We start from the raw sequence: 26,160 nt of genomic DNA, 5'->3' as shown, positions 1-26,160 counted from the left end.
GCTCTTTCAGTTGTACAATCTATGATCTTTGATGTAAGTCTAACATAGTGATATATCTATTTCTAAATAGGAAATCATTTGTTAAATGCATCATTCTCAGAAGCTTGAAATTCTTGTTGGCCAGTGTGCACTTATTTTGGTTTGACAATGTTAAAATTGTAACATTTGACCACATTCCATAGGCTAGGTTTTATTATAGAAAAACTTGTAATTAGGTTTCAAATTGTTATGATGGGGACACTTGTCCTCAATCTATAAGGTAGTTTTTATTATAAAAATGGTACCTAGGTTTCAAATGTGGAGGAGAAAAAAATATTAGGGTATCTATTTTTTTGGACAACCATTTTTGGCTATTTATGGAAGGTCTTTGGTACCTCGAATAATTGAAAAATGGGAGACCCCGAACTTCTTAAACTGTCCGGATTATCTTGTAATCTTCCAATTAGTGAAAGCCATCAAAATATTCTATGCAATAGTTTACATTTTAGTTAGTTTGTTAGTTTGTTTTATTTTTGTTAAATAAATTGTTAAAAACCCTAACAAATAGTATCAAAGCATTAGATCTGGTGAAGGAAAATTTGAAATCTAGATGAGATTGATGACTATTGAAAAAGTGAGTCATCAAAAAACAGTCACAGTGGAGACTAATATCATCACCAAGGGAAGATGAGCTAACGAGTGTTGGAAATATGGATGGAAGAAAACAAAACTGGGGTAGAAAATAAAGCACAGTAAATGGAGGAGGCCTCAAAAAGATGAAGATAAAGCGAAAATTGTAGATGAATGTTAAAGTTAAAAAGAAGTGGAAAGAAAGATGAGAGAGGAATTAAAGAAGTATTAAAAAACAAAGGAAATTATATTAAATGCCATTTTTACCCCTTTATTAAGCAAAAATGCTTAATTTTCCTATTCTTAACAAAAATACCAAATTTTCCTATTCTTAAGCAAAAATCTCTTATTTTCTTTTTAAATACCAAAATTATCCTTCACCACATCTATATAAACATTCTCACTTATTCTTATTACACACACTTCTCATATCACTCAAACATTCGCTCTCATTTTCATTTTTACTCAATATCAATTAGTACAGGTTCGTTTAAACTAGGGTTGGATTCGAGTCGAGCCAAGCTCGACTCGCAGCTAGCTCGGGCTCGGCTCGATTTATTTATGGGCGACTCGAGTTCTATTCGAGCTCAACTCGGCTCGGCTCGGTTCGGTTCGTTTTTCACTATCAAAACGATATCGTTTTTAATATATATTGATCAAAACAACGTCATTTTGTATAAAAAAAATTTTTAAAAAATCTATCGAGCCAGCTCGAGCTCGGCTCTAGCTCGATCGAGCCGAGCATAGCCCGGCTCGTTTCAGGCTCGAACCGAGCCGAGCTTGAGCTCGAGCTGGCTCAGCTTGAGTCCAACCCTAGTTCAAACAGAAGAATGTCGTATTTCTGAATTTAAATCGAAAAAAAGTTATTCATGAAAAAAATGTATTTATACGAATCTTAACCTAAAAACTTGATTTTATTTGTTAAATCTAATTTATATGTCATGTAAAGGGGATACTTGAATATTAGATAATAATATAGAGGTTAAATGAATGTTAGAAAAATATGAGGGGTATTTTGATATTATACAATATATAAAGGATTTAAGTAACATGTTAAGAATAGATAAGTATATTTTGATACAAGACAATATAAAAATGTGTTAAATGAAATATTAGATAATTATAAGGGGTTAAATGAAATGTTAAGAAAAACATGAAGGTATTTTGATATTACATAATATATGATGGATTTAAATAACATGTTTAGAATGAATAAATGTATTTTGATAATATGAAACATACGAGGGTATTAAAAAAATATTAGATAAGTATGAGGGGCTAAATGAAATTATAAAAAATATGGGTGTTATTTTGATATTAAACATTGTAAGAACGTTTTAAATGAAATGTTAAGAATAGATAGATACATTTTGATACAAGGTAACATACAAGGTTGTTAAACAAATTGTTAGATAATTATAGGGGGTTAAATAAAATATTAAGAAAATATAAGGGGATTTTGATATTAAACATTGTAAGAACGTTTTTAATGAAATATTAAAAATAGATAGATATATTTTGATACAAGATATTATACAAGGGTGTTAAATAAAATATTAGATAATTATATGGGTTAAATGAAATATTAAAAAATATATAAGAGGTATTTTGATATTAAATATTGTAAAAACGTTTTAAATGAAATGTTAAGACTAGAGAGATATATTTTAATACAAGATAACATATGAGGATGTTACAAAATTGTTAAATAATTATAGGGGGTTAAATGAAATATTATAAAAATATGAGGGTGTTACAAAATTTTTGCTTACCCCATTTATTAAGCAAAAATGCTTAATTTTCCTATTCTTAACAAAAATACCCAATTTTTCTATTCTTAAGCAAAAATACCCTAATTTTTTTTTAAAATACCAAAATTTTCTTTCACCACATCTATACAAACCTTCTCACTAGTTTTATGAAATACGATTTCTCGTATTTCATAAAACGAGAAATCATTTAGAAATATGAAAAATACCAGTCAATATATCATAAAATGGCAAAATTCAAAAATACGAATCGATATATCCTATAAACAAAAAAATCGAAATATTGAGCTGAAATTATGTCATTATATTGTAAAATGTGTCAAAAAAGCACAAAAATCAAAAAACCAAATGTCAAATTCGAAAACTATATATCGAAAAACCTTAAACAAAAAAAACGGATATAAAATTTAAAAACTATACGTCAAGAAACTCTAGATGTGAAAATTTTCAATTTACCCCCTCAGAAAATTTCTACCACAAACAGGTCCAATATTTATCTCTTACCCCCTTAGCAATTTTCTAATCTCTTAGTGCCCTTGCAGTTTCAAAAAAGTAAATTTCCCCCTAACTTACGGTTTTCACTGCATTAGCCCACTGTCTCATAGCAAATTTCAGAAACACCCCTCATAGACTAACCGCTCTCCCCTAGCTCCCTAATGTTTTGAAAATGCTACTTCATCCCTTAACCCATAGTTAATCTCTCCTACCCATGGGAGAATTCGTCTTGACCATGGGATCCATTGTTTCCATGGTTGAAGCGCCGATCTCTTCAAACCCATTTTTCGGCCAAAAATTCGTCTTTTCGGCCTCTAATTTCATCACAAATCAAATCTACATAAGCTATAACACAAAACCCCTCAAAAAATTTAATGAAAACAACCAAGAATCAAAACATTTTAAACATTGTTAAAAATCAAAATCTTAAAGTTTCAAACCTCAAAATCTCCCACAAATATCAATAATATGAATAATAATTTGATTCAAATAAAAGTAAGAAAGATGTACTAACCTTCTTTGTCATTTTCAGTCGTCGAAGAACACAAAAATCTCTTTGCCTGTGGGATGTCGTGGGATTACCGTGGAAACGGAAGAAAGAAATTTTCTCTGTTTATATATAAGGGTTGTTTGGTTATTTCATAAAAATAGAGCATTTTTTCTTAATCCTAATTATTTTGAGTAATTTCGTTTAAACTCCCAGGTTTTGGTCATTTTTATACGCTATAACACACATCCTCCCGAAGGATTCCCAAATCTTACTAATTTTCTTTAGATATCAAATTTATTATTATTATTATTATTATTTTGGAATTCCGTCGGTAAGCAATTCAAACTATCGTGTTGAGCTTTGTTTGCGCCAAACCTAACCTACCTAAACCAACCCCGTATTAATCATATTGAGCATGATTTGGTCATATTGAGCATTTGAATTTGACTGTGTTAGTGGGTTATAATAATTGATGGGATCTTGCTACTCGAAACTAGGGAAGGGAAACACTGATAGTGATAAAGCAGTAACACAGACTGAAAAGCAGCGTCGAGGTTCTTCTTCGGGGACTGGGAGGTGGAATAAGAGCAAAGACGTTTTTCTTCTTAAGAAAAAACCCGCTCATGATGCCGAGCTACATCAGATTTCTGGTAGGATCTTTACAAACGCTGCAACTAAAATCGCCTGCTTGCATACCCAACAGGGCAAGAAAGGAACCAATCAAGACGCCATGCTTGTTTGGGAGGTTCAGATTCTCATCTTAACGCTCAAAATTACTGCACACATTTCTGTGTTTTATCTTCTTCATTCTGATCACACTCTGCACTGATGATTTGAAATGTGACAGTTTTAGGACTAGCACCAAATTGTGCACTGTAATAGTTAATTAACTGTAATGTTTTTCATTTCATATGATAAAGTGACGCTATAGCGAATTAAGCAAAGTATATGTGACAGTGGTTTTGTATTCTAAGTGTTTTTCTTGATGTGTGTGCGCGTGCAAAGAGGTGTTTCTAAATTTCATCCTAAGTGAGCAAATTCATGGTCTATTAATTAGCTCTAGTAGGTTATATGCATAGCGCGTTAACGGATGGAGCACAACCAGAAGAGATTATTTTGACTTCAAATTACCTCAAGGAACTAGAAATGTCCCTATAAATAAATTTTATACCGTGAGAAATACACATGATCTTGTTTCTTGGATAGACGTTATTCCTGTCAGATGTTCAGTTAACCAGTACACTACACAATATCACCATTTCCATTTTATGTACATATGAGTTATATTCTGTTAATGGTGATTCTATAATTACATGGTTAGAAATGAGGTTCAAACAACCGCATAAAAGTATGCACCATGTTATAACCCAGTTTTCTCTATTAGTATTATTTCTTTTATCTTTCATGGGTTTCCATGCATCAGCAGCATCACAATATTTATGTTGCTTAAATTGTAAGTCTGTTCTATTTCTTTTTTATTTAGTCATATTCTTGTCCTTTGTTTGAGAGTTTTATGTGATTACTTACTTGTTTGGGATGTTTACACAACAGAATTTCAGTTCAAGTGACACAATATTTTGTGGGGTGTTTGATGGTCATGGTCCCTATGGTCATATGGTTGCAAAGAAAGTACGGGATTCTCTTCCTCTTATACTGTGTTCTCAGTGGAAAGCTAGTTCTACTTGTGACCAGGACAGCCCCAGGAACGCTAATGGAAGCATGAATTCAGAGGAAAGTGCATCACCAAGCATGGATGATGAATTGTTTCAATCGTTGGATGCTGAGGATGATAAGCTCCCCGAGATGTATCTGCCTCTTAAGAAGTCTATATTAAAGTCTTTCAAGTTAATGGACAAGGAATTAAAGCTGCACCCAACAATTGATTGTTTCTGCAGTGGGACAACAGCTGTGACCCTGGTGAAGCAGGTATCTCCTCAAGCTACATCACAAACTAAATTGTGTGAAACTTCAAACTTTAAATTTCAACTAATATTTATTGCAGAAGACAGGGTGGTATATATATCCTTTTAGATCTTCTGTTGTTGCTGCAGAAGTTATAAAAAGATAAAGTTGAGTGATACTGTGAAACATCTGACACAGGTGCAGAGCCTTAAGTGTTGTGGATATGTTTGTAGGTTGATACTTTATTGTTTTGTCAAGTCTACCATCATGAAATTTTGAGAATTTTGATTCATACACAAACAATAAAAATTGCAATTTATTCAAATTGTGACATAGCATGACATAGTATCTTATATAGTATTTTAAATCCGGAGAATATTTGTATTTTATGTCTTTTATACCAGCAAATGTTTTAGATGAAGAGGAATTCATATAGTTATTCAGCATGTGTCAGATTGGATATGGTATCTTTACCTGAATGGTTTTAACAAGTGCAAGATTTAGGTTATTCGTTACTATGCAGTATTATTCAGTGACATTTTTAGTCTATACAAATTTTATATGTTGGTTCTATGAGGATAGCTCCTAAATCATTATTCAAAGTTTGATGTATTTAGATGTGGACCAGAAACTGGCAACACTCTGCTAGTTGTCTAAAGCCATTAAGCCTGAGCTTTATTTATCAGTGATTGGATGCCATACATGGAGGTTAACTAGAGCTGTAACCTTATTGTTTGAGATAGCTGTAAAATCTGTTGAATGACAAATGAATCATTTATGCAACACCCTTTGAAGGAGCTTATAAATGCTAATAGAAACCAAAAAGTGTCTTCTTTAAACTATCATCTTTTTTTTATTGGCTGGATTTAGTTAATGCAACTATAATTCGAAAAAAAAAATCCTAATACAAACATCAATATTTTAGACAAAGTTAAAATCCAGCGGGCAACTCTGAGAGATTGCCTTTCTTTACTTAAGAAGAATGTTGCAGTTTACTGTAAAGAAAAGAAGGCAAAGACTTTGTGGAAAGTTGCAGTTCTTGCTCTTTTGTGGGTGATGTGGTGTAAGAGGAATAGCTGAATCTTTGAAGGGAATAAAGGAGAAGAGGCTAATGTTTTATGAGTGGAAATCAGATAGCTCTTTTTTCCTTATTATTACCTCAGATCTTGCTTTTCATCATTTATCCAATTTGTGAACATTTTGACTTTTCAGGGTCAGGATCTTGTAATTGGAAATGTTGGGGATTCAAGGGCAGTGCTAGCGATGAGAGATGAAGACAACTCTTTGATTGCTGTACAATTGACTGTGGACTTGAAGCCTGATCTGCCAAGTCTCTCTCTCTCTCTCTCTCTCTATCTCTCTCACGCACATGCACATTAAGATAAGTGGCCACTTGCATGAACCTATATTTACTTGGAAATTTCCAAGTAAATTTTGGACAAAGGGGGATGGCTGGCAGGCAGGGTTGGGGTTGGGGTTGGGGTTGGGAAGGATGTATTCCTCAATCTAGTGTCAAAAATACCATCATATTAAAATTCCTAATCTTCTTGTTTTTAGGGGAGGCTGCAAGAATCCAGCAATGCAAAGGAAGGGTCTTTTCATTGCAAGATGAACCAGAGGTTGCCCGCGTATGGTTACCTAATAATGATTCCCCTGGTTTGGCAATGGCTAGAGCTTTTGGAGACTTCTGTTTGAAGGATTTTGGTTTAATTTCTGTACCAGATATTTACTATCGACATCTTACCAAAAGAGATGAATTCATTATTCTTGCTACTGATGGGGTATCTCTCTGTTCCTTAATTATGCCAGCTACTTTCAGTTCTGAAATTTAACAGCTTTCATGTAGCTGTGTCTTTGCATGCTCTGTGACATGCGGTGCTTTTCTGCCACAATTTTTCACATTTTACCCATACTTTTTGTGTTGCATGTCTACATGTTGCTATGTTTTATCCATATTGTGTGTAAGTTTAGTGTTTTTAGATTTTAAGTCTTGGGATTTCAAGCTTTGTGTCCATTAAGATAGGAGAAAATTTTTGCCTCTTAAGACTATTTGATGCTTAGGAGGTTATTTTTTGTGGACATAGGTTTGGGATGTCCTTTCCAATAAAGAAGCTGTAGAGGTTGTGGCTTCAGCCCCGAGTCGTGCTACAGCAGCTAGAGCTCTTGTGGACTGTGCTGTTCGATCATGGAGGCTTAAGTATCCTACCTCCAAGAATGATGATTGTGCAGTTATATGCCTATTTCTAGAACATGTATCAACATTCAATGGATCTGTGGATGATTACAGTCCAAAAAACACTGCTGATGTCTCAGTACAAATGGTGGCTGTCACTGATGAGAAAAATGGGGCTGTGGAAATCAATGACAATTCTCATGCTCTGGTCGTTGAGAATTTGGGAACTTTACAAGATTTTAATGAGATTGTGCCTGTATCTGAGTCAACAGGAAAAATTCTGGAGAAGAGCCAGGGTGAATCGAAGAGGAGCCTAGCAGAGTGCATCACTGTTGCAGAGGATGAGGAGTGGTCAGCTTTAGAAGGTGTTACCAGGGTTAATAGTCTGTTAAGCATTCCCAGATTCTTATCCAGTGACAAAAGATTAGCGAATTGGAGAAACTGGTTGTGAAATTCCAAATCTTTGAAGTACTGGGGAACACTGATGGGGAGACCACTGTAGGTGTGCTGTTGGCAAATGTATATCAGTGAGCCACCCTTGGTCAAAGCTAGAAACTAACTTAGTGGGTTCCCTATTGAAAATGTTGCCGGGCAGATTTTGTGTGTTGCTACTCTTTTGAGTGTGTTTTGTGGAAGTCATATGATGTTTGGTGAGATTGAGCTTTCCCCTGTAAACTTTTGTGTTTTGAAATTCGCCTGATGAACATTTATTCGCAGAATTCACAGACAGAACAACATGCGCTTGCTTTGCTTCTGCTTCCTTTTCTTTATGTATATTGATATATCCCACACCAGATTCAATGCTCTTTTCTGAAATGAAATCTTTCTTTCCATGTGTGAGGACAGATGAGTAGTACCTACTTTTCTGTCATATTCAAGCCTTTAGATTTTAAATCACACAGTGAATGTAACCACTACAATTAAATGCTTCAAGATGACAAGTGTCTGAACCCTAGGTAGTATTTTGCTGTTATTTTTTATTTTTCTTAAAAAAAAAAGTTTTAACAGTAAATCACTATTTTTCACCTAAAGGTTTAGGGAAATTACAGGTTCTTACCCCTCGAATTTTAAACTACAAGTTTCCACCACTAGAACGTTCATTAACGAAAAAAGGTTTGATATTGTATTTGACAAGCAAGGTAACATATAATCACTTTTATGAAATTCCCATTGAAAGCAATTGTTGGTGTTTTAATCAGATCAAGCTTGAATTGCACTAATTAAGATATGATCTTGATAGATTAGTCAAATCACACTTTTTCAAGTGTGATTCAAATTTATTTGCACTCGAAAGATATGTGTTCCAAACTTTCAATAATTTCAGTTGTGCCCAATGTGTGATTCCAATTAGATTAACCTTTGTGATTATTTCAATCCTTGGAATCATAAGCTGAAATGATACCCTTTTTAGGTGTCATGTGGCTGAAATCACATCAAAAGATGTAATCTTGTTAGGTTGCATTTAGCATAGTATGATTGAAAAACTTTAATATCTTTCTATAGTTAATTTTTTGCTAATAAAAATTAAAACTAAGTAAGAATTTGTAATTTAAGCATTCGAAGGGTGTGAAATTATGAATTTTTCAAATTTTTTGTGGAAAATAGTAATTTACTCTTAATTTAAAGGAAATATCTTATTTTTAAAGTAATAATACATGTATATATTTTTTTATACATAAATAAATATATATATATATATATATAAATAAATAAATAAATATATATATATATATATATATATATATATATATATATATATATATATATTATATATATATATGTGATGTATCTCTTGATGATATACATTAAATGTTTATCTTTTTATATATGCAAAATGAATACACATAATTTTATTGATATTTTTAATACTATAATTCATTAAAGTTTTCAAGTTTTAATATTTCTAAATAACCTTAAATTATTTTATCGATTCCTTGTACATAAAAATATTGGCATGGTAGTAAAATACTAGAACTCAAAGTTAAATTTATCAGCTTAGTCCAATGACTTTAAATTATTTATTTTAATCATAAGTAAGAAATAGAAAAATTAATCTAATTTTCAACTTTCTTTAACATATGCTTATACTCGTGAGAGTGTTCGTAAGGCTAGGACCGCACACAAGTTGAGTTTGATTATTATTGAGAAGAATTCGAATTTGTTGTTTTTCTATTTAATAAACTCGTGCACTCGCAGTTTAAGCATAAAATCAGTAAACTTTTTGAAATTGAAAAAAAAAATCATCTAGCTTTATCATCTCGTATCATCCATTACTAAATTTTAAATATAAAAATTATAAATAATATTTTAATAAAATTATATATATTTATTTTAAACATATAAATATATATATTTATAAATATTATTATATGATTAAATAATTTTAAATAAAAATAAAATAATATTTAATTATATGATAATATATATAAGTGTTAGTTAAACGGTAAAGATAATATTACTCAAAGTCAAACCGATACTGGTAATATAAGAACTTGAACCCGCGACTACTTGGAAAGCTCATCAAACCCAAATCTTTCGTGAACTGGATTGAATGCGAACCCCACTATACTCGGCTGGTGAAGGGAAAGATTCCCAAAACCAACAAAAATAATGGTAGACTTTTGGGTATGTCAAATCAAAGATAATTAATGGGACAAGGTAAAATTCAAATGAGAGCAGCTTTTTAATGCTTGCACTCCACACTCACACTGTACCGTAAAGAGAAAGGTCATCCATACATGGGAGTGAAGGCATCAAAAGGTGGATCCCAAATATCATCCGCAAGATTAAATTCGGATCGAATTAAATTGAAGTTTACTTAAGTTTAATTAAATTTGAGCTTACTTAAGTTTAAGTTCGATTTAACTTGTATATAATAGAGTTCGAGTTTAAACTCATCAAGCTGGTGGAAGTTAGACTTAAACTCAATTCAAATTCAATTCGATTTATTTTGAATTTGAATTTTTAACCATTTTATTATTAAAACGATATCGTTTTGTATTAAAAATTTTAATTAACAAATTTGACGAATAGTTAGAGCTCAAACGAGTTTATATAAGACTGATTTGTTTCAGACTCGTTTGAGTCAAGTTTAAATAGACTCGATTCGAATCTATCCACAATCACCAGTAACTCTCTCTCTCTCTCTCTCTCTCTCTCTCTCTCTCTCTCTCTCTCTCTCTCTCTCTCTATATATATATATATATATATATATATTCGGATCGAATTAAATTGAAGTTTACTTAAGTTTAATTAAATTTGAGCTTACTTAAGTTTAAGTTCGATTTAACTTGTATATAATAGAGTTCGAGTTTAAACTCATCAAGCTGGTGGAAGTTAGACTTAAACTCAATTCAAATTCAATTCGATTTATTTTGAATTTGAATTTTTAACCATTTTATTATTAAAACGATATCGTTTTGTATTAAAAATTTTAATTAACAAATTTGACGAATAGCTAGAGCTCAAACGAGTTTATATAAGACTGATTTGTTTCAGACTCGTTTGAGTCAAGTTTGAATAGACTCGATTCGAATCTATCCACAATCACCCGTAACTCTCTCTCTCTCTCTCTCTCTCTCTCTCTCTCTCTCTCTCTCTCTCTCTCTCTCTCTCTATATATATATATATATATATATATATATATATATATATATATATATGCGCTTAAACTTTCTTCAAAGCTTGTATTCTAGCTTTTTCTTCCTGTATCATATTCGTTTCCTTCAACAACTATCCTTTTATTCCTTTCTAAATAATTGCAACCCGTTCATTGAAGACGAAGATTCCTCTGCAGTATATAAAGGGAATTAAAGTGATTCTTTAATTTGCATCTTTAATTTATTTATTAACACCCACACTTTAATTAGTTGAAAATCAACTTTGAATGTGGAGGGGATTCACATCGGCACTTCCTAGGTTTCAGAAAAAGACAGTCAACAAAAACCACAAGTATTTTCTTGAGAAATTATCAACTAGAGAGACCTGGGGGGTGGGCTTGTGTGTCAATGTGCATTTAATTCCTCTTAACTAAAAAATAGAAAGAGTTGACAAGAAGACATACGTATATACACCTATATTGAGTTGTTGGTAGATGATCAGTGTGCTTGTTGCATTGTATACAGTTGCTTTATGTGTATGCTTATATACATCGACATGATATGTAAGTGCAGTGCAGTAAATGAATCTGAAGTATCTCTTGTCTTGTGGAAGCAGACAAAGTATAGGGAATAGGGATATTCATAACCTAACATATTCATGTAAATCAGGTTACTGCTGCTATAGTTCCTGAAAGATGGTGGTAAAGAAGAAGCCAGGAGAGAGATATATTCCTGTGATGATGAACAAGGCAGCATAATAAATGAGGTTGCCCTTTTTGGTGTGTCATATCATTCTATGCTGTTTGCTAGTGATTTGTAGGTAAGGAAGATGCTTTTTTATTGTTTGCATCTGATGCGAAGTAACACAAAGATGAATATATATATATATATAGGGGAAGCAAACAAACGATATGAAATTCGGAGAAGGATATTTGTTCCCTAAAAATGGATGGTTTTAATTGCCTGGGATGTTATTTGGTCTTTTGGCTTTTCCGGCAATTCTTTTGTCCTCTCACTTCACTTGTTGCTAATTGGTTTGCTTTTCATTGCAACCCAAGATGCTATGAATTCTAATAGCGATTACAGTACTAGTGGTTAGAAAAAGAAAGCAGCCATTTTAATTACACGCACGTGCAGTGGGCATCTGGACAAGATAAGAAAGATTGGAATAGGAAAAGGAATAGGTCTGGTTGCTTGGGCTAATAATCAACTCTGTCCACAACTGCTGACACCAGAAGGTGGTGGTTTCCTTCCTGCAAGTAAGTTTGGGCAGTGATTGCCATCTCTTAGCTACCTACCCAACTACGCATAAACATCAGTTAATTATCCTTATTTTATATATATATATATATATACACACACATACACACACACACATACTGCTTCGCATTTGCATTTCAAAACTTTTAATTCAGATATTATATACTTGGGCCAATCAAGCAGTAGTTTTATTTGACCGGCTACTTGACGCCGTAAACAAGTGATTTAGCTGTGGGTGTGGATGTGTCTATATATTCTACCCTATCTTCTGAAATGAAAAGCCACTCATGACCCAGCTATAGCGAATCCAAGAAAGGCAAAACAGGTGTCAGGGTTGAGCCAATACTGAGGTTAAAGTTGTGCAGTTTGTATTTCCACATTTAAAGCTTTGCGTGTATTTGTTGCTGGGATGGAACTGCTCCATTTTGTCCCTCTTATATAGATCTTTATTATATATAATATATTCTTATCCAACTCACATCCACCACCTCTTCTGATTTCACCAGAACTTTCGGTAAAAACTGAAACCCTACTCCTCTTTTATTTTCATTGTCCCATAATATATATTTATATAGATATAGTAGATATGCATCCTTTGATTTAATATATTATCATGCATATACTATCTACCACTTAAATCAATTACAATAACATAGAGAAGAAGTAACAATTAACTCAGAAAAAAGACTGAATTTTTAGGCTTGGAATGAGATAGAGAGAAGCAGTTATTGAGTACACGAATAGGAGCCACTAAAAAGCCCTCCTAGAAACATTCTTACCATGGAAGATGATCATTCTTGTATATATAGAAACTCCATCTTTTGGGGATAATCTTAAAGGAATCAACTTGCTTCTCGGCTCCAGATCCCAACTTTGGTTTCACATATGCTAATTTACATACCAATGTTTCATTCTCATACTATTTCGCATCTCCATGTGTATACCCAGATGACTTGTCAAATAGGGTGGGGCCATATCCAAAAGATTACTCCATTAATATCCAAGTACAATTTAATGGATCAATTAATATTATTGTTTTTATGTCATATTTCATGCACGCCAAAAAAGTGAAGTACTTGTTTCAGCTCAACACATTAAAACCGTAAATCCATAAATCCAAACTCACTGAGGAATTGCTTTTGACTTTTATCTATACATTCTTATGTTATATGGTAAATTTATTTTATCAAGGCACATAAGTATATATAAAGTGTGATCGCTTTTATTAATTCACTCACATTTTATACATACATACATACATACACACATACATACATACATATATATATACATATATATATTATAGTGTTGGGATTAATTAGGTAGCTGGGGTTGTGAGATTCTGTTTGACTTTGCCGACTTCGTTGTGCCCACTGAGGTAATTCTCATCATCAATTGCTTGCTTGCTTGCTAGCTTATTAATATATATAAAGAAATTAAAATAGAAAAGTGGTTGTTCTGGTTGTGGAGGGGGAAGGGGAAGGAAGAGTCCGCTACTATTTCTAACTAGTACTATCTGGTATCAGTTCCTTCTGTTTTTGGCAGATTATGTTTGTTCTGTCATACAAACTGCTTCATCATCATCACTTCTCAATATTAATATACTCCTATGAATAAGTATTAAAGCAAAGCAATGTAAACCTCTTTTTATTTTCATTTTCAGAAGACTTCAGTACTCCATTTAACCTCCACCTCTCCCTTTGTTTGCTTTCTTGCTATTTCTCATTCATATATATATAAATATATTGTTCCTTGCCAGGAACTGGCTACTCAGAAAGTTAACTACTAGTGTTTGGTGTATGAGTAGTGAAAACAGAAGAAATATGCTTGGCTCCTTGAATCCATCTCCTCATGATCATCAAGAAGAAGATCCCTCAACCACAGATCTGCAATACCGGCGGATTACACAACCATCTTCACCTGCAATCCAAATGCGCCAGTTACTGATCAGTTGTGCCGAGCTCATCTCTCACTCAGACTTCTCTGCTGCTCATCGTCTCATCTCCATTTTGTCCACCCACTCTTCTCCTTATGGTGATTCTACTGAAAGGTTGGTCCATCAATTTGTTAGAGCTCTCTCTCTTCGCCCCAATCACACCCACGCCACCGTTAGTGCGTTTATATTGAATACAAGTAATGCTACTACCAGTATTACTACCAACACCACCACCACCACGGCAACAAATATGAGCAATATCACTAATTTTGATTCATCCCTTCAGTCATCTTATCTATCCCTGAACCAAATAACACCGTTCATAAGATTCAGCCATCTTACAGCTAACCAGGCCATATTGGAAGCCATAGAAGTAGGGCAACAGGCTATCCACATCCTCGACTTTGACATCATGCATGGTGTACAATGGCCTCCTCTTATGCAGGCCTTAGCTGAGCGTTCCAACGACACTCTCCTCCCTCCTCCTATGCTTCGAATCACCGGAACAGGACACGATTTGAACATCCTCCAGAGGACTGGTGACCGCCTTTTGAAGTTTGCACACACTCTCGGCCTCAGATTCCAATTTCACCCTCTTCTCATCCTTAATGACGACCCTACTTCAGTTGCTCGCTATCTTCCCTCAGCGCTCACCCTCCTTCCAGACGAGGCCTTGGCTGTCAACTGCGTTTTATATCTACATAGACTTCTTAAGGATGACTCTCGCGATCTGCGCCTTTTCCTCCACAAAATCAAGGCTTTAAACCCCAAAGTGGTAACCATTGCAGAAAGAGAAGCCAACCACAACCACCCTCTTTTCTTGCAGAGATTTGTGGAGGCCTTGGATCACTACACAGCCATCTTTGATTCCCTGGAGGCGACCTTGCCGCCCAACAGCCGAGAGAGACTGGCAGTTGAGCAGATATGGTTTGGAAGAGAAATAGTAGACATAGTGGCGGCAGAGGGAGATAATAGAAGAGAGCGGCATGAGAGGTTTGAGTCATGGGAAGTGATACTTAGGAGCTCAGGTTTCGCCAATGTCCCCTTGAGCCCCTTTGCCTTGTCTCAAGCAAAACTCCTTTTAAGACTTCATTATCCTTCAGAAGGTTATCAGCTTCAGATTTTTAACAATTCTTTCTTCCTAGGTTGGCAGAATCGTCCCCTTTTCTCAATATCATCCTGGCGCTAATATAATTAATCTAGATATATATATGTTATGATTATGACTAAACACCCACAAGAAGTAATTGATATTAAAATAAAGAAAAAGGGGAATATAGATATATATGCTTGAGGCCCTTTTTTCATCTGTATTTGCTTAACATTGTACCCAACCCAGAAACATGAAATCCCATGTCGAGATCCACACGAGTCCAAACCTCTTTCTCACTGATGAATCTGCTATGTTAACTTATGCATGCTCGTGAATCTCTGTACGTTGCATGAAATCTTTTTGGTAGAAAATGAAAACAGTAGCTTCAGAGGCAGCCAAGGTGGGTAGCTTCACCGTGCACCTTCAGTTGGTTCTTTCTCGGGGAGATGAAACTGAATGTTGCTCTATAATTTTATAGTCGGGTACGTTGACACTTTATTTGTTTCCCCTTGACTCCTTAAATTTCTCTCTTTTATAGTATAGCCATTTTCTTAATTAATATTTCTGTAACAAGTGCGAAGTGAAGTGTAACATGATCAATCATCTTAATTAAAATATTTAAATATTTATATTCCATTTAAAGTTTGAAGCACCATTTTCCTCTAGACTGTTGCTTGTTTTGTTCATATTTGTTTCAATAATAATATAATGGTAATGATGCTTCACTTGCTTGTTTAAAATGCTATCTTATCCTCCTTTTTCTCTCTCATACTAAAGTAATAATATCAATTAGTGTTGCGCCATTGTTCCCCAAAATTCCTTTGTCTCCTTTAATGGTGTGCTTTCAAGAAGGGACGCATGAGGGTTCTTGTTTTCTGCACTAAGCATCCTTATATGCCTGTTGCTGTCTTTCATATTACACCATTTATTACCCTAATTTCTGCCGTTTGTCCCCTCAACAAAAGTATCAAAATGCTCAAACTATGCATTTTTCATGCCTAACTTGCCTCCTCTACCACCATGCATATGGAAACCCTCTTCTGCTGGGGATCTCTCGTGCTCTGGATTTTCAAGGACCACACAACACAAACTGGTTTCCCAATGGCTAGCTAGCTCCTCGTTCATATAATAAACTGTTTTATACGCATATACAAGAGCTAGCTACTGTTTTATAAATAAATAAATATATATATATATATATATTATGATCAAGTTTATATGCATAAGTTGTAGTGCTGTGTTGAAAGGGTAATGAAATGAGTTGAAAGTGATGCAAGGAGAGAAAGATAGATGATATGATAAGACATGCCACAATAATTAAAGCTTTTAGGTTTCAACATGCTGACATTGATAAGATGGTCATAACACAAAGGGAAGGGAAGGGAAGGGAAGGGATGACATATCACAAAGTTTAGCTTTAGCTTGCGTGTTGGGCGTTGATGTGGGCTATCTAGGGTTTGTGCACGCACGGTTTGACAGAAATTATATCAATCCAACTCATTCAGACGTAACCTTTCCTCTTGGACGAGACTCAGCTTTTGTCATAGAATTCTATACACATACACCCCTTTGCAATTATTGCTATGATACATCAATTTGTGGTGCATTATTTTTATCATTAAAAATGGTGTTCATAATGCTAGGATAAGGATATTCCTTGTAGCTTATAATTTGTTTATGTGTAGTGGGTATCTTCCTCATCTCTTTAATGCTTCTCATCAGCAACTCCACTCTTCAGTCTTTACGTTTTATTTGCTTTACTCTATGCATGAACATATATACATGTATATATTATTATTTTGCTTTTGATTATGTGTGTGCCACAAAGAAGACTATTCCAGGATCAGTAGGAACTGACCAACCACAATTGGTCATCAACTATTCCAATCAATCATTTTTTGTACTACTGGTACTAATCTAACGCCACTTAATTATTTAAGTCCATACATTAAATGACATCAAAATATAGATAAATTTTATAAGAATCTATTTATCAGAGTCAAGTTATTCATTGTGAATTATTCTGTGCATCATTTCTGTATGGCATACAACACATCCATGCGTATACTTGAATCTTTTTTGGTAAATTTTATATGAGCATTCAAGTCTTGTTCCCTGTGTGGTGTTGGAAATTTATTACATGTGAGAGTTAATCAGTTGAAGGTAAAAATTGTGGATTGAGTGATGGTTGATAAACACAGCATGGTGCCGTCAAATCAGCCAGATATATATAAGATTATGCAACCCAAACCCAACAACGCGTACAATAAAACGCCCTATAACGTACAACATGAGTCAAAAATCAGATTCTTCCACGTATTTTAAGTTTGGGTGAAAACTCTTTTCTACGACAAGATAATGTTTGTCCACTCTTTACTCACTTAAACTGCCAAATCTAGGCTCCAATTCAAATATTAATTAACGTACTTCAATTAAAAAATATGGGTTTTCACTAGGGTGGACAATAGCAAAAGTTTAGATTGTTGACCGGTTCAAACAAATTTGAGCTCAAATTGAAGCTTCAAACTATCAGCTTGAGATCAGCATCTCTCTAACGTCGCTGTACTAGAGCTTAGCTCACCTAATATTCTTATTATTCTTCTCCGATATCACTGTTCATCAATTAAACAAATTTGACTTAATCTTAAATTAATCCTTTTAGATTCAAATTGAACTTGAATGAATCCTTGTGCAAACTCAGATATGCTTGAATCCACCACTAGTGAGAGTTTATTTTTTGCTAAAAGTACTTTGGGTTTACAGGTTTCAAAATGCTGAATATTTATCACCGTATTGTGCCGGAGATAGTCACTTTTCTTCCTCCCTTATGTGAAATATCCACACACAAGTAGACGGATCCATGTTTCTAAATCTGAAACATTAACTTGTTTTATTGATCATATATTCAATACAACATCTATGTATGAGTTGCAAGATGGCCTACTTTGATCTCTTTTCCAACCAGTTCCACAACACAGCATTACTTTTTCATGCTTTTATTAAGGACTAAAATATACCTCCCAAGCAGGATATACTTGTTACATTTTGAAAAATACTCCTGGCCACGTTTTTTCATCTTCCACTAGCTCTCCATACTCCCGCAGGGCTGTTCACCAAAATGATGCCAGAATTTCTCCTAGGATTCAACAAACCAATCAATTAAACAATTACAGGGGAAACTCCTTTTGGAGGACATCAAGATTACGCAAATTGCAAGCTTCCAGCATGTCATTCCTAGAAGCAGAACTGCAACAAAACAATAAAACATGATATTAGATGGAAGCTGTGATTGAATGGATATACACCAGCTGACCATATTAGTTTCAAAAAACACACTTCTTTGATTTGACCAAAGTACCTTAAAGAAATACTCAAATATTTCCAGGCATTATCCGACTTGGGATTCATTGCTAGTGCCCGAACATAGTAACGAATTGAATCCTCATACATACCCTATATGAAAGATATGTTTCTGCATGTCAGCAATTCATGATTCTGATGTCCTTACAATAAATAAATCAACAGACCTGGTTTGCATAACTAACACCCATATTTGCCCACGCACGAACATAGTTAGGCTTTAAATCTAGTGCCTGGAATCAAAGAGATAAACCAAAAAATAAAATATCAGAATCAAGTCTCAAAAGGAAAGGTCCCAGGTAAAGAGGGAAAAATGTCTCAGTAGAAAATACAATTCTTAATTTAATTCTTGCATAAGAACAAAGACAATGAAATTATGAATGATTCATGAAACAGATAAATCTTGATATAAAATTCCTCAAACACCAACAGGTTATTGCTTGTGATATTAACATAAAGTACTGCAAGGAGATGGGGGAGAAACCAGACTTTCAGACGTATGGTTTCCAACAATTTTTTACAACAGATAATGCAAACTAACCTAGAATAACATTTTTGAAAAATACACAGTAACCCAAATGAAGCATCCCACGAGTTAAAACGTTTCCTCAATAATTACCCAAAAAAAAAAAACAGATTTTGAAAAGACAGTAAACACTTAACACAGCTGAACAAACTGTTTAAAATACAATGAAGTACATGTGCAACAAAACTCTAATTACAAGTGACCAACAAAAGGAATTCTAACATTAATATGTTTTTCGAAAGAAGTTATATGCAATCAAAGAAACTAAAATAGACTCCAGTGGGTTTTCAAGGACTAACTATATTGACAGGCTCCAATTCAAGAAAGCCTAAAAAGTTTAAGTCCACTGACAGCTCTTCCACACTATCCCTACAACATCTTCAACCCTTTGCATCCTAATACCAGAACTAAGTTCAAATGCAAATATGAGACAAAATAGTAGGAATAAAATCTCACAGATGTTTAGACTGATGGGCTAATTGCAGGGCTTACCTGTTGATACGCCAATATTGCATCAGCACTCTGAACACTATTGGCTTGTGTTGCACCGAGTTTGTTCCAAAGAGAGTAATCTTGTGGCCTGAGTTTCAAAGCTGTCTGGAAGGACTCAATGGCTTTGTCATACTCTCTGGACAAGTTGTACAAGACACCAAGTACTATGTGTATGTCAGCATCATCAGGTGACACACGGGAGGCTTCAATGAATAACCTAGAAACCTGCATATCACATAAATAAATTGATATAACAAGGAAACTTTGAGCTATATCGTCCATAATGAATTTTGTGGTCACCGATAAATTTTGCCAAAAGGTATGCACCATTGTTCTACACTAAAATAATATTAAGTGGTTTAGATGTGTGTTGCATATGAACTGAAAACTATAACCCAGCATATTTGTCAAGGTATCAGATACCTCAATGGTGAGAGAGTTTGAAACTTTGCCAGTTAGTTTCACTTATTTAACACAAACTACAGTGAAAACTCTCATGTTTATCAGGATTTCACTACAAAGGTTCTACTTTTAACTTCATAGGGCTGCAAAGGATCTAATGGACTATAATATATCCAAGGAGGAGGTGGGACATTCTCCAGAAAGCACTACCTATTACAGTGTGTTCAGTCAGCTGAGTGATAAAAGAAGTTATTCATACTGCCAAAGAAAAAAAGAATACTCACATCAGCATAATACAAAGAATCAGGAAGCTCTGGAGTGGCCAGTGTTCCATATTTTGGATGATGATGCAGCCATCCATACAAGTATTTCAATGCAGCAGCCTGTTCCAACTCTGCAATTTTGATACGCAACTAAGTTTTTGAATATGATTATTATTAATTCAAAGTTTTTATTTTACCATACCACTCTAGGTGCTTGGTGTCAAAAAGATTTCTTTATACCTATAAAATCAGGCTATATGTAACAACAGAATCTCATAAGGTAATTAACATAAAGCATCATGACTGAAGAAAGTACTGGTAATAATAAGCTTATATGATTTAAGTGCAGTAAATATGCAGAGGAACAATTACCAACCATTTGTATGACTCACACCAAGAGCAAGAAGCACTTCCAGATTTGTAGGATCAGCTTCCTGTGCACGCATCATTGCAGCAATAGCCTGCACAAGTAGCGGTCATTTATTATGTTCTAACTCTAAGTAAACTCAGGGCAAAATAGCAAAGTTCAAACTTATGCCAAGGGTCCTCATGAAGAAAAACTTAGGTGAGCAGATAACCACCAACCACAACCAAGATCAAATATATAAGCTGAAGCTAATTTCTTGCAAAGTAAGCAATCTCTAATTTCTTGTAAAACTTTTCAACAGTCTCGACTCATTCCATGTTTCATTGGATAGGCTTAATAGCAAAAACTTATTTTTGTAAAAAGACAACTGGAGGGGTGGGTTGACAGAAATATAGAAAAGGTAGATTGTTCTCATTTAATTCCAGCATTCATCTTTGAACAAGGCATATTAAGTTTCAAAAATCTCACACTTGATTTTTTTTTTTCTGGCAACAAAAAAGGGACATGAAAAACTTCACACAAGTAAAATGGCTCAAAACAATCAATATGGATGCTATAGATAGTTGTTTGTATCATCCAAAGGAAATAAAAAATTCATGAACGTTGAATAACCTGTTGATCATCATCATTCTCTGCATGCGCTATTCCAAGTAACCTCCAACCTTCAGCATTGTCAGGGTTTTTCAAAACTTCAGCCTCTAGAGCAAGTACTGCTTCACTCAAAAGCCCTTTGCGGAACAGCTCTTGGCCTTCTTTTAAAGGGTTAGGATGACCAACATAAGGATTCATATCTGAAAAGACGTAGACCCGCCTTGAAGCATCTGACCACTGCTTGGTAGCCACTTGCTCGTTTAAGAAACTACAATTTAATACCAGCTATGATTTCAAATTACTGAGCTTGGAAATCAAACCATTGAAGAAAAACAATGAAAAAGATAAAAGTTCCAACTCTGAGATTACATTGTCAGATGGACAATCATTTGAAGTCTGAACCATTTAAATAAGTATAGATCAGAATTAGTCAACTCAGAAAAAGCCTCAAATTACTGATATTCAGTGGAAGGGAAACCTACCAGTTAATGACTTACTATAATAGGTCAGGAGTTGAAATTTGACAGTTAAGCTCCAAGTTGTAAGGTTAGACATTCAGGTTTAATAGTGTTCTAATATAGTATCAAAGATAAATCAATTAAAAGGTCATGTGTCCAAATCTTCCTGTTATAATTAAAAAAAGCTATAATTTATGTCTTTACTGCAGTGTTTGAGGTTATAGCATTTTACATTTAAATACTATGGTTGCACTTTTACCTACAAGCTTACACTTACAAGTCAAGCCACAATTCAAAGAAGACATATTCTGGAAACAATCCATTAAACACATTAAGGAAGATGTGACTATCAATCTGTACAATTCACTAGTTGTCCAAAAGGAATAAAAGCACATATACTAGACTTACTCATCATATGCATTCACCCAACTATCAGCCGAAGTATCCCCTAGAGAAGCATCACCAACTTGCTGCCCAAATTCTTCCACCCAATCATTAACATGCAATTTGGAGAATTCATTGACCCACTGATCGTCAACTGTACCATGCTGCTCTTGTTCCACAGCAAACTCATCCACCCACTGTTTAGCTCCAAGGGAAAACAAAAAGCAACCAAAATAAATATCTGCTTTTTTGTAGAAAAAAACTAAAGATTTATTTAATTCAAAGCTTTGAGAGAACATAAAGCACAATTATCATAAGAAACTCTATAAAAATAGATCTGGGTACATCAACATCAGTCAGACCTGGTTTAACCCAAAAATAAAATAAGCATAACTAAAACAATGATACAACATTGTATTCTACTTTATAAGTCGTTACTTCAACTTAGAGGTTCATGTAATGCAGTTTCAGCACACAAAGCATACCAAATATCAAGCAAGAAGAATATAAACAGCAAAAAGATTTATAGGGCATCCCAACCATACCTTTTAGTACTAAGATGAACACTAAACAGACAAATAGATACATCACACACACAAATGTGAGCCAATATATCTTTATTTATTAGCCAAAATATCACTATAAGAATTTAACAATAAATGGGTGCATCATTCTTCAACTGATTCTACACTTACATCATTGTGTTTAAATTCTCTAGCCCAATCTGGACCCCCATCATACTGTTGTTGGTATTCAACTGCCCAATCCCCAGGAGCAGACATCGGAGCTGCTTTGACTTGATTATCATCAATAATAAGTTCACCCCGACTCATCCTTGACACAAATTGAAGAAACTTTGAATTCTGCATGCCCCCCAAAAGTATCATTGGTATCTAATATGAAAGCAAAAAAATTGCATACACACATCATAGCTATTGATACGACACAAAACTAGCCCGAAACTTGTTAATTGGGACGCCAAAAGGAAAAAAAAAACAGTCTTGAAACTGAAAACCACAGAGACAAAAAATCAAACTATTGTCCCAAAAGCCACCATCATTGCCTCCTTCCCCACCAAAAACATGATTATTTGTTTCTTTCCATACAACCCAAAGAATAGCTTAAATCATACATCTCCAAAGAGATGTAGCCTCTTTCCCTGCCCAAATTGCAAAATCATTCTCTATATGTAGAGGATCAAAAGAACATGGAAAAGCCATAAATTTGAAGGCCCTAGAATGATGAAGGAAGAGGTGACAAGAAGATGACAGACTTTCTTTAAAATACTACACATCAAGATGGGCAATGTCAAATGATAGTTTCTTCACATCAGTTCTTGCATCTTCTAGACAATGTAAAGAATTAGCCTTTGGAAGGTACTTCAAATTCTTGTATTCAGTTCATAGTACAACTTAATATTCTTGACCATTGATCTCAACACAGAGACCCAGCCAAAAAGCCCATCCTACAGTAACTTTGTCAGGAACAAAGATAAAGTCATCATTCACAACAACTACTGGCCTTCTAACAAAGAGTTGGGGATCTTAATGTGAATGGAACTAATTTACTATCCTAAACTTCTGAAAGGTACATTGCTCAGAGGAATATATCCATCAAATGACAGTAACATCCACCAGAGCAGTACCAATTATAGAACTAACTTACACCAGACCATGGCAATCAAGTGGGAAAACATTGAGACAAGCACTTCATATGGAAATCTTAAGTCATGATAAAGTATATAAACCTGAAATTTAGGATCATTATTTTGAGCAAGTGTATGTGCAAGCATACGAGTTTGCTCCATCGCATTCGAAATATTCACACCTCTCAATTGATCTACTGATGCCAACTGAGATTGTTCCTAGAACCAATTAAGAAGAATTAGAGAACAACATCGTCAACAACAACACAATAAATAAATAAACAAATAAAATAAGTAATACCAAGGCAATGTCATTAGTTTAACCAAACAAGAAAAAGTTATAAAAGAAATAGTAAGGCAGTGATTTATTGACTAAGGGGGTAAAAAGTAAAATCAAAGATGCAAGATTAAACTATTAAGTGCAAACAAGAACATTCAATATCTGAAAAGCAACACCTAAAAATGAGGACACCCAGCAAGGTTTAGGGTGTCTTCATGTTTTGGCATTGATGCTTGGTAGCTGGCAACTCCACCATTAACAGATATAAGCATCAAAAGCTCCAAGATGATGGAGTAACATGTTTAAGTAAATTGATACTACCGACAACAAGAATACATAAACATATTATGCAAATTGTAGATGCTAACTATGATGCTTACTTGCTCAAATTCAGATGCCCACCCATTCACACCATGTTGTTGTTCAAATGAGTGAGCCCAAGCATTAGGATTGTCATGTGCTGCTCTGTGCTGGCTATATTCAGCAACCCATCCATCGGCAGGTTGAGGACCAGGTTTAAGCATACCTTGGGATTCATTCCAATAATCTTCCAGCTCACGATACCTACCAGGCAAAGGTCCCTTAACACGGGCATCGCTGTCAATCTCTAAAGAAGACAATAATGAATTTACCTGGAAAAAAATAACACAATTTGGGCATCCAAATTCAATTAGAAAGAGGCAACAAAATCTTTCAAATTTGAGAGTTCAAAATTACCAAAATTCTCATATTCAATTCTCATGAAAATATATAGTTCTCAGCAGTAAGGAAAATGGCAAAGCTAGAAAAATCAGGTTGTCTGTGCAAATATAGCCAATTCTAGGTTCAGTACAGAGAACCACATCAAAAAGAAAGGTAGATTAGTGTTAAGCAAATCAATTGAAGGTTAAATTAAAACTAAGAAGACAACCTGAGCATTGATAAAATCTTCACTCTTATCAGCAAAAAAATGGCGAGCCATAATGCTGCTACGATCACGTATGCACTGCTTGTCGCCTTCAGATAAACCTAATAGTGGAAGCGAAGTAGGACGAAAAGGAACACCACCACGACTACTCTCAACAAAGGAATGCAGAAAACTTGATAACACTCTTTGCGGCGGTCCTGCACAAAGGTAAAAGAGCAAGAAGCATCCAAAAGCCATTATTATCCAACAAAAAGGAATACATTTCCATTCTAAATAAGATTTCCAAAGAAGTGCATACCCTCCAAAGTAGGTTGAAGCTGAGGAGGAGGAGGAGGAGGAAAATTCTCGAAGGAAGGTTGAGATTGAAGCTGAATCTCATTCCAAACATCTGAAAATCCATTATGATTACCCGAGCGGAAGCCACCAAGAAATTCTGAGACCTAAGACAATACCAACAAGAAACTCATAAGTGCATAAATAAAAATTAAAATTAAAATTAAAAAAGATAATTTTGAAGTAATAATAACTAGAATTATCAAGAAGAAGGAACCTGAGCATTAGGTTGCAGAAGTTGGTGGTCAAACTCAGAACCAGGAAGCGCTGTGAAATGGTTACTGGTTTCAGAGTAGAACTGAGAATCGGAAGTTGTTGGTGTGGCTGTAGGTATCTCTTTCAGCCTCTCCTGTTCATTATTATTATGATGATGATGATATATATGCTTAAATTTACATCAAATTCAATCAAACAATCATAATTCAGTTTCTCGACCAACAATTTGGGGAACGATATTATACGAAAAAAGTGAAAAATCAACAAAAAAATTGAGTTATAAGAAGAAAGAAGACCTGAGTCTTAGAAGAAGTGCCGATAAGAGCGTTGGCGAGAGCACCAAGAGGATTAGAAGAAGAAGAAGAAGATCCAGAAGCAGCACAAGCAGCTCCACCTGTAACAAGCTCACGCATCGCCATGACTCTTTAATTTGTTATTCTTCTTATACTAAATTTTATTTTTATTTTATGAATTCAATTATGGAGAAAGCTGGGTCTGCTGGAGAAGAGCGGCTGCCTTGCCTGCCACTATTCAATCTCTTATATTTATTTGTATTTATATAAAATAATTAATTTATCACTCCATTCCACTCGGTTCACTTGCAGATAAA

General features: G+C 34.4%; 3 protein-coding genes across 7 annotated transcripts; 2 read left to right on the top strand and 1 right to left on the bottom strand.

Annotated features, from left to right (window-relative positions):
• The first annotated feature begins 3,625 nt into the window (after positions 1 to 3,625).
• Positions 3,626 to 8,190, top strand: LOC123202192 (probable protein phosphatase 2C 6). The gene is made up of 5 exons (XM_044618021.1): positions 3,626 to 4,108; positions 4,915 to 5,289; positions 6,478 to 6,595; positions 6,823 to 7,046; positions 7,350 to 8,190. The coding sequence occupies exons 1-5, from the start codon at positions 3,836 to 3,838 to the stop codon at positions 7,887 to 7,889; spliced, it is 1,530 nt and encodes a 509-aa protein (XP_044473956.1). The 5' UTR covers positions 3,626 to 3,835; the 3' UTR covers positions 7,890 to 8,190.
• A 5,930-nt stretch (positions 8,191 to 14,120) lies between these two features.
• On the top strand, positions 14,121 to 15,422 carry LOC123201303 (scarecrow-like protein 18). The gene has a single exon (XM_044616749.1). The coding sequence runs from the start codon at positions 14,121 to 14,123 to the stop codon at positions 15,420 to 15,422; it is 1,302 nt and encodes a 433-aa protein (XP_044472684.1).
• Positions 15,423 to 18,187: 2,765 nt separating this feature from the next.
• On the bottom strand, positions 18,188 to 26,100 carry LOC123201251 (peroxisome biogenesis protein 5). 5 transcript variants are annotated; one of them, XM_044616662.1, is made up of 15 exons: positions 25,847 to 26,100; positions 25,552 to 25,683; positions 25,300 to 25,441; positions 25,005 to 25,198; positions 24,475 to 24,726; positions 23,917 to 24,033; positions 22,866 to 23,032; positions 22,194 to 22,388; positions 21,349 to 21,595; positions 20,746 to 20,830; positions 20,391 to 20,500; positions 19,705 to 19,929; positions 18,872 to 18,919; positions 18,685 to 18,779; positions 18,188 to 18,572 (listed from the first exon to the last, which is right to left on the bottom strand). In XM_044616662.1, the coding sequence occupies exons 1-15, from the start codon at positions 25,967 to 25,969 to the stop codon at positions 18,494 to 18,496; spliced, it is 2,211 nt and encodes a 736-aa protein (XP_044472597.1). In that variant the 5' UTR covers positions 25,970 to 26,100; the 3' UTR covers positions 18,188 to 18,493. The 5 variants fall into 5 exon arrangements, with proteins under 5 accessions (XP_044472597.1, XP_044472595.1, XP_044472598.1 ...); XM_044616660.1 differs by having other exon boundaries at positions 18,854 to 18,919; positions 25,847 to 26,099; XM_044616663.1 differs by having other exon boundaries at positions 18,854 to 18,919; positions 22,194 to 22,366; positions 22,865 to 23,032; positions 25,847 to 26,098.
• Positions 26,101 to 26,160: the final 60 nt, after the last annotated feature.

Source organism: Mangifera indica, chromosome 18, assembly GCF_011075055.1.
Source record: "Mangifera indica cultivar Alphonso chromosome 18, CATAS_Mindica_2.1, whole genome shotgun sequence".
In the NCBI taxonomy this organism is placed as follows: Eukaryota; Viridiplantae; Streptophyta; class Magnoliopsida; order Sapindales; family Anacardiaceae; genus Mangifera; species Mangifera indica.
Note: the sequence above shows the minus strand (reverse complement) of the source record. Positions and strands in the feature narration are given on the sequence as shown.